Consider the following 9080-nt stretch of genomic DNA (forward strand, 5'->3'; position numbering starts at 1 on the left):
CTGTGGATTTGGGGAGATTTGTTATGTAGGATACCACCAATTTGCACATCCTAAGCACGCCATTTTCAGAGACATTTACATGTTTCAGCAAAAAGATTTTGAGTGTTAGTAAAATAACCTTGTAGATTTCACTGTGGGGAAGCCAGTGGATTCCCTTTGAAGACTGATGCAGTCGTTAGAGATCACAACATTCCCATTTAAAATGTCACTGATGGCATTAAAGGAGCAAAGAATGTCTTAAATGATGGCATAAGGGCTTGTGATCACTTTCTGCTTTATAAATCACTTTCCTCTGTTTAAGTAAATGTCTCTTTCACTCAACAAACATAACTTCTATCAGGCATGAAAACCCTGTATCCTTGGAGTTTGGGGCGGGACCATAAATTTGAGCATATTCAACTATCATATGCACTTAAACTGTTTCTAATCTGCAGTACTGCCATCTGTGCAAGCGCTTCCTAATCGTTTAACAAAGATTCTCCCTATTTGGGTAACTTCAACGCCTACCTTCCTTCCCCATTAACTTGATGACATCCAAATACTGTTCAAACTAAATCCCCTGCTAGGATGCTAGAAATTCTGCACTCCATTTTTATCATTTAGATAGATTAGAGGGATAATCGATCAATATTAACCTGCTAATTCATATTTGTTGAACTGTAGGTGAATGAAATTAAGGGCCTGATGAGGACTTTCGAGATTCTTAGCAAAAATATCTGATCTAATCACTCAATAACAGCACCCAACATCATGAAACTAGAAGATGAACTTCTTGGATAAGCCTATGTGTCTTCAGTTTGTCCCAGTTTAAGGTTAGGCACACCAAATGGGTAAATAGAATGGCATATTTAAATTTGGAGTTATGGGCTACCAAAAGTGCATTTCAGATCATATGAGTATTAGTAACCAATTTGCCTAATATTATGAAAGGTGTTAAAATGTCTGTCAAAAACACTAATGGTGTTAGACTGCCTGAGAGCAGACCGGGTTCTTGGTCTTTGATAAAAATGTCATTATCCTTGAAAATGTGGACTAATGAGAAACTGACAATTTCTTCCTACTGCGTTTTACATATATATTACAACTTGTGTATAATTATCATATTAACCCTATTCTGCTTTGCAGGAGGATTTAACACCAAGTGATATTGAAAATATAATTGATGATCTGAAAGCTGACAAAGTACCAGAACCTGGTCCAAGGTAACCACTCAAGCTAATTTTTTATTTTTAATGTATGAGCAAAACAGACTGTAGCATACATTTTGTCTTGAACATCTGTACGGTGTGTAACATGCTTGAATTTTCTCACTATTAATGGGAATCTGCATTTTCCAGCAGTGCCGCGTATGCCTGAATTTAAATCTCGCTGGATATTTTCTGAAGTGGCTAGAAGTGTCAAGCTCTCATAGTGTGTCATCTGTATTGTAGTAAACCTTCATTTCAGATACTTTGCAGAATTTGTTAGGGGCCAATTTGTTTAAAATTCAACTGCTAGCAAATTATTGTCATTTTAATCTCATCACAAACTGTTGAGTTTGGATTTGGGTGCAAGTGCTTGCATCGCTTACGTTTCTTAAGTTAACGTCTGTGCAGAAAGATACTTAATTTTGTAAAAAAAAAAAAGTCTAAATCTCAGAGGACCAGCTGTATCTACATTGAATGCACATTTTAGGTATTTTGTCATACTTGAATTATTTTCGTCATGGAATATTCTTTCATTACACCCAATGTTGAGAAATGTTTTATTTCAATATTGTTTTAATGGTTTCTTTTAAATGTTTCTTCTCAGAAGCTCTAATGTTGTTTTATTTGCTGTAAATACTTGTTCTTCCCAAGCAGTAATACATCTTACAGTAAATAAAATAATATTAAAGAATATGGGTTTTACTTAATTAAGGAATGCTTGGAATTCAGATCTAGGAATCTTTTAAAACGTCACTAGTCAAACATTTATGGCCTTAGGAAAGAGCATCTGGGACTTTTTAATAACTTTATTATAATTTGTGAAACGTTTGAGATGAGATTACCAATAATATACAGGTTCCTAAAGCTGTTTATATGGATTTGACAGAAAAATACTGAATTTGGGGTAGACCTGGTCAGCAAATCTAACTGTTTAAGTGCTAGGGCTCTTCTGCTTCCCCTGACACTAAGTGCATTGAGGGTCCGAGTCTGTCTGCACTCTAGAATGCAGCGATGATTCTTTAACAATTACCTAGGCGGACTTAGAACTAATGGAGTATCTCTTTTTAGGCCAACGTCCACCTCACCCTTAACTTCTGTTCCCTGATATTGCAGAACTATGAAGACTTGAAATTAGTATTGCTGCACTAGAAAGGGAATAAGAACCCCAAGCTCTATCAAAGCTCCTGTTATGTTTAATTGACTAACGGTGTGCTATACATGTAAATGGATGAGGATGATATGCAAGAGTTCATCTCCCCTACTCATACCAACTAAGGTATTAGTCAGCTGCAGAATCCACCAAGAATTGTTTGCAGCTCTTCAACAAGCTAGGACTACAGCTAAACAAGGACAAACCCTCTGTCCTCTCAGAAATATCCAATTTTGGGAGCCATGCTGGATGCAAATAAGAACAAAGCATTCTGGCTCACCTCTTAGCCAAGCAGTTGCAAAAAAGAAAATCAATCACCATTTGTCTAGTCAAAGTCCCTTTTAGGCATGATGTCATCTTTCGTTCCTTTCATTACACATTACCGCTTTCACATGAGGCCATTTCAAGAAGGACCAGACAAAGAATGGCCACAAAAGGAGGGTTCATTCGATAAGCTAATACAAACAACAAGCTAAATGAAACAGCCACTAACTTGGGGAGGGGTGGAGAGAATCTCATATTCCCGAACTAAAAAAGCAGTGAGCAGCTAGGTGAAAGGGTGAGAAGACAGATGTTTGGGATTAACTGTTTCCAGGAGGAACAGGGTCGGTACTGATTTGCATTGGGTGAGCCTCTGTCTTGAGTGGAACACTGGGCTAAAAACTATGTGGTGGAATGCTACCCTGAGCGATTGCCACTGGTTAGATTATTTGCAAGCATTCATCCCCGTCAGCTTTTGGGCGATTGGTTGCCAGTGTTATGCCTGGAAAGTTGAGACTGGCCAAGGTTTTCCAATACTGATACTGCCAATGTTGGTGAATTCCAAAACGTATTATATTTGCACCCTTTCAAGGAGTACTTATATAGGTGCAGATTTAGCACGTTTTTGTTAATCCAGTTACTATATTTATCAAAGATCCCGATACAAAAATAAACGAGTTAAAACCTCTTAGTGAAATAAGTACAACGGAAGAAAACGACAGACATAGTAGACCTAACTTGGGGGCCCCAGATCCAACTAAAAATACAAGAATGCACTTGAGGGGTGTCCTACCCAAACACTTCAGCTGAAGCGAAGTCCCTGCCCTGTAACCCCTGGGCTTGGCAGTTTTCCTGGAACTGATAACACAGTTGGATTTAACACAGCAGCCTGAAGTTCGTGCACTGGGATCACTTATTTTGAATATATTTGTTTACTGCATGCACTCATATTTATCCCTGCTTCATGAAAGCTTAATGGTAGAGTTGTCAAATTGGTGCATGTGGGTAGGGCTTCATGTGTCTAGTCCTCATCTTCTGCAAATCATTTCATCAAGTGTCTCATATCCCCATGTACTAAGCTCAAGTCTCAAATAGAGGAAGGCGCACAGGCAAATTAATACGGCAGGCTAAATCCGAGCAGAGCCATGGGTCTGGCTTGGCTCCAAAAGTCCATGACCAAGCCAAGCAATTAAAACGTTTGGCATGTATATCGTGCAACAAATATAATGTATAACTATGATACAATCTCTTCAACATTCAAACTAGTATATATCTTTAACAGGTGGAAAAGTTTCACCTTGGTACATCAGATTACATCATGGCAGAGACAGACACTTATGAAAGGTGGTCGTTTTTAGAAACATTCATGGCTAACTCCCAAATGTCTATGCCATTAGTGAAGGAAGAGGAAAATCAGTTATCATGTAAACCATGAACTCTTTTCACAATTTGAAACTCAACCACCAGATGGATGGGTCTCTCTCTCTCTCTCTCTCTCTCTCTCTCTCTCTCTCTCTCTCTCTCTCTCTCTCTCTCTCTCTCTCTCTCTCTCTCTCTCTCTCTCTCTCTCTCTCTCTCTCTCTCTCTCTCTCTCTCTCTCTCTCTCTCTCTCTCTCTCTCTCTCTCTCTCTCTCTCTCTCTCTCTCTCTTTCTCTCCTTTTCTCCCTCTCTTTCTCTCTCTCTCCTTCTCTCTCTCTCTCTCTCTCCTTCTCTCTCTCTCTCTCATATAAAAGGTCACTGTTTTGTCTTTCATTCTTGGATTACAACAAGAACAACCAACACCGAAATAGCGGCCAAACTGCCAAAATATTGCATTTATTTGGGGGAGTTCACAACGCACCCCCACCCCCTAAAGCTACGCTCCCGGGTGCACACTTGCAGGAGTTACAAGTGCAACAGTCAGTGGTCCTTGAACAAAATGAATCTTCACATACATGTTCTCGAACTGAGAGCAATCGCTCTTTCCTACCAAGAATAAGCAATTCATCCATGTTGATAGGCACAGACAACACCTCAAGTATGTATTATAGTAACAAACAAGGAGAAACTCGTTCACACTCACTATCCAAAAAAACACACAAAATATGGAATTGGGTAATACAGCGATATGTTCAGATAACAGAAGAGGACTTTCCAGGAATAACAAACTCCTTGTCTGACAATCTTAGCAGATTTACCCCCAAATACGTCAAGGGGACTGGATGTGTACCACAGACACAAGATGCCTTATTCCACATTCCAAAAAAAATCATAAATTCCTGAGATTTGTTGTAGGCAAAGACCTCTTCCATTTCAATGACCTCCCTTTCTGCTTGAAGCCAGCCTTTCACACTTAATCAAAGTACCTGTTAGTGGTGGCTGCCCATTTGAGAAGACAAACCTCTTTTTGTCAAACCATTCTTAGATGTGTGGCTAACAAAAGTACTATCACAAGAAAAAGTCCTGATCGTTTCCTTTAGGCTGCAGACCTCCTTCATCATCTATGTCACCGCATCATCAGCAAAACACGACTTCTACGCTGGTTCAAAGGATTCACTACTTAGTTGTGACTTTATGTTGCATTCGATTACGAACACCTCCTCCAAACTCAGAAGATTTTTTTTTTCTTCTAGGATCAATAGAATGATGCATCCTCCTACTCTCACACAGCATGCATTGAGACAACTGCAACAGTATTGAGATGAGTTAAAAAAAAAAAGCAGAGGATGACTCAGTCAGTCGTTACAGGAAAACCACATAAAAAAAAAACATTTAGCAACGAGGTGCTTCCAAGTGTCTTGAAAGATTGTGGCGATCGGCAAATAAACTTGTTTATGTACACTGAAAATATTTTGTGATGCAAAGCATACTTCCATCAGAACATCATACAAATTTAAGTGAAAGCAATTCTGCATCTGGTGCAATCACAGGAACTATGATGTCAAGAAGATGTGGTCATACGTTCCCTACTTCATCTAGCGAGGTGTAATCTTTTATTTGTACCAGTAAAGGTACACCTTGCAGCAATCCTTGCATACAGGAAATCAACTTCACAAACTTCTTTCTTTAAAATAACTGTGGTAAAATTTCCGGGCGGTCATTAAAAAAAATTCCTTCTTACTAGAGGCCCATACCCAACTTGGGAGTCGAACATTGTTCTGTCCAGACTAATGGGTCCATCTGTTGAGTTGGTAGATAATGCTACAGTGCCGCATTAAATCTGGAAGTCATAATAGCCATCCCCTTCATTCCCAGTCAGTGAAATTCATGCTCTGTTCACCGCAACCTTGTACAGTTTCCCATAAAAACAGGGTGGTGATGAGAACTCCTTATTTTTTTTTCCCTAAAGAACTTTCTGACTTGCTTGCAAGTCAGTCACCATCTTTACCAACCTTCTTTCGGAAGCCTTGTACAACAGAAATAACTTCACACATTAGGCTGAAAAGAGTACTGGAAACGTATGTTGACAGGGCAAAATAATGAAACCAAGCCAATCGCATATTTCTAAATTATGGTCCTGAAAGAACTGACTTGCCCAGGAAAAGGCAATTGCGATAGTTTTATGATGATCTAGGGCTTATTCAACTAGGGGAAAGGCTGATAACATGGCTCTTAAATATCCCTGTTTCAGGTGCATTTAAAGCTGCTACCTTGAGGTGTACGCAGATCTTCTCTAGACACTATTGTTTAGATTCCAACGCTAGGTCAGGCCTCTTTTAGGAATTTGTTTGGATTAAAGTTAATGCGGTTTCTTCCCTGTCTTCCTCTTCGACTTGGATGGACTTGCTGCTCTAAAAAGCCCTGATAACTATTCACGAGGAGCCCCTGGAAGAGAAGCAAAGGTTACTTATCTGTAATCCTAGTTCTCTTACACTGGAAGAAGGGTGGTGAATAACTTACATTTCGATTATCCTGCAAAGCCACAATCAAATGTATGCTGCCTTTTGAGGAGAGGATGGCCAGTCTGATGTTATGGGGTGTACTAAGTCATAAGGTCTAAACTTCTGCTGTATGTGGGAAGCTAGGATCAGTAAATACTTAATTACTGAAAACATTTGTGTAATCAACCAGCATTACAGTTGCACACATCCATTCTGTATTTCTGTAACTCTCATGCTCACTGAACTCATCGGGAATCCTTCCACTGCTTTATTTATCTATGTATTTCTATAAATCCTCTACTACAGCTAGAGAAAGTGTCTGGCCTGCACCAGAACAGTGGCGGCATACTCTCCAGTGCTCCCACTATGGCGGTTCCTGGATTTCTGAGTGTAGGTACTAGAAGTAGTAGGGATCATTGGTCTAAACCTGACCTACTTGTCTTGGGTGATCTGTTCGAGAAACAAGTGTGGTTGCCATTTGACGAACTCTGCCAGACCAAACTCATACCCCGAGGACAGTTTCTCAGGAATGTAGCACTGATCGGGCAGCTGAAGTTTAAATGGAAGCAGAATAACTCTGAGCCACAGCACACCTTACACCTCCCTGCCTGCTCACTCATGGACAGGACTACGGGACTTGTATTCTCGATTCATATTAAGCAAGCTGATCTCACCACAATATTACCCGGTCCTCCTAGTACATGGTAGACTTTGCAATCAATTGCGTGGCAGATCCTAATTGAATTTGTGGGTCAAAAATTGGTCTGTTCCTGTCCTTGAATTTTTTATACACCCATTAGGCCATTCAATCATTAGACTTCATATGCAATTCTTCTGCAGTCGACTGTCCTAAATTGTTGTAGGAGAAAGATTTTGCAATTTTAGATGGTCTTTTGGCATATAAACCTGCAACTGCAGCCCTCATCTGGAGCCTCTGCTTCCTTTCTGAGGGATAGCACTGGCTCAAATGTACCGCAAAACATAATCATAGTAGATGGCAGTGTTGATTCCTATACCCTCATCCGGCACAAATGTGCCTGTAGCCTTTCTCCACATCCTGGAATCATCTCTGCATCCATGCTGCAGGTGGTTTTTCAGATTTGAACTTTCCACTACAGCCAAATAGGAGTTAACACAAAGAAGCTATCAAAGTTATCAGTTAGCCACATTTTCCAGGTCAGCCTTAGAATTAGGATCTGAACCTCCGCGAAAGCAATACTCTGCTTTTGGAATAATGCCTCATTCACTTACTGTCTGGAAGGCTTTTGTATGTTCCACTTTCCACCCATATTTCATAATAAGGTAAGCTCTCTGATGTAGTTATTACACTCAAAGAAGACTAGATTGGGTAACTAGGTGCACTCATTCACTGCATTGTCTCTTTTCATGGACGTTCTATGTTCTGGCTGACCGTAGGATTTCTCAATCTAGATTGCTTTGTTTGGTGCTAGGACACAGGACTGGAAAGTGTACTGTCCTTAGGAGCCTCTGCAGACTTCAGCCATCCGTCTTAAATGTTGAATCTGATCCAAATGCAATTTTAATTCTCTGCACAAGATGTTTCAAGATAGCTGTAACATTCTAGCCATTCAGTAACATAGATGATTGTAAGAGCAACATCGAGAATGTGTAATCTATCCCCCACCAAGACTACGTAAAACGTACAGAGTAAATGATAACCACACTGGTGTGTGATAGGAAGAGTTAACTGGAGTGTCTGTTTTGAGTTCAATTTGTTCAATAATGACATACTTTATTGTACCCAGTGATGTATTTGACACATGTAGCTGTACTATGACATGTTCCAGATTTCACAGAAATGAACACATTATTCATACGTTTGAAAATTGCTTAAGCAGATTTGAGGATGAAACTTATCGATGACTCCTGGTAAACGAAAATCCGATACAGTTCAAAGTAATGCAACTTGCGTTTGGCTTTGAAGAAAGTGGTCCCAATTAAATAGGCTGTGAATTTATTCATAGGAGTTTTACCTAATAACGAACTTCTCTCTTTCAGAAATGGACGCTTCTCTTGTGAACCTTTAGGCGGCCTAACTTCTTTGACTGAACCACCAAAGGGTCCTGGATTTGGAGTTCGAGCAGACCTTTGAGGATCAAAATGTATTTACTACATGAAAATATAACTAAACACACTGTTCTAAGATGTTGGTGCAAGTAGTTGTGCATTTTAATAAATTTTTGATTTCATACTGTGCAAAGTCCATTTGTTTCCTCGAAGATGGTTTGCTTGAGAACTCATGACTTTGATTTCCGTCCACATAGTTATTTTGTTCACATTTCTAATATACTATCCCCCTCTGTTTGACTGAGTTGGCTGAAAATTAGAGCCACATTAAGAGAAACGTAAGTATTACAGACAGTAGGCTAGATGTAGACTGATGGAGACTTAATAAATGCAGACACGGTTCCTTTATTAGGACGCACACGAGTTCGTTCGATGAGTGAACAGCCAGCCAGTGCCTTCCCCACAGTTTGAATGTTCAGTTTCCCACATAGCAAGAATAACTAATTCTGTAACAAAACCAGCCCAATTATACCATTCGCCACGGGGACAACAGAACAAGACATAAAATAACAAGTAGAACAGAGTTCAAAGGAT

General features: G+C 39.7%; 1 protein-coding gene across 1 annotated transcript in view; it reads left to right on the plus strand.

Annotated features, from left to right (window-relative positions):
• The window catches only part of NDUFV2 (NADH:ubiquinone oxidoreductase core subunit V2), a 175465-nt gene extending 166797 nt beyond the window's left edge, over positions 1 to 8668 (plus strand). Inside the window, exons 7-8 of the mRNA XM_078688131.1 lie at positions 1126 to 1202; positions 8478 to 8668. Of these exons, the coding sequence (XP_078544257.1) occupies positions 1126 to 1202; positions 8478 to 8571 (171 nt within the window). The 3' untranslated portion in view covers positions 8572 to 8668. The remainder of the gene's footprint in view (positions 1 to 1125; positions 1203 to 8477) is intronic.
• The last annotated feature ends 412 nt before the right edge of the window (positions 8669 to 9080 follow it).

The sequence above is a fragment of the Lissotriton helveticus genome, chromosome 4_1 (assembly GCF_964261635.1).
Source record: "Lissotriton helveticus chromosome 4_1, aLisHel1.1, whole genome shotgun sequence".
Taxonomy (NCBI): Eukaryota; Metazoa; Chordata; class Amphibia; order Caudata; family Salamandridae; genus Lissotriton; species Lissotriton helveticus.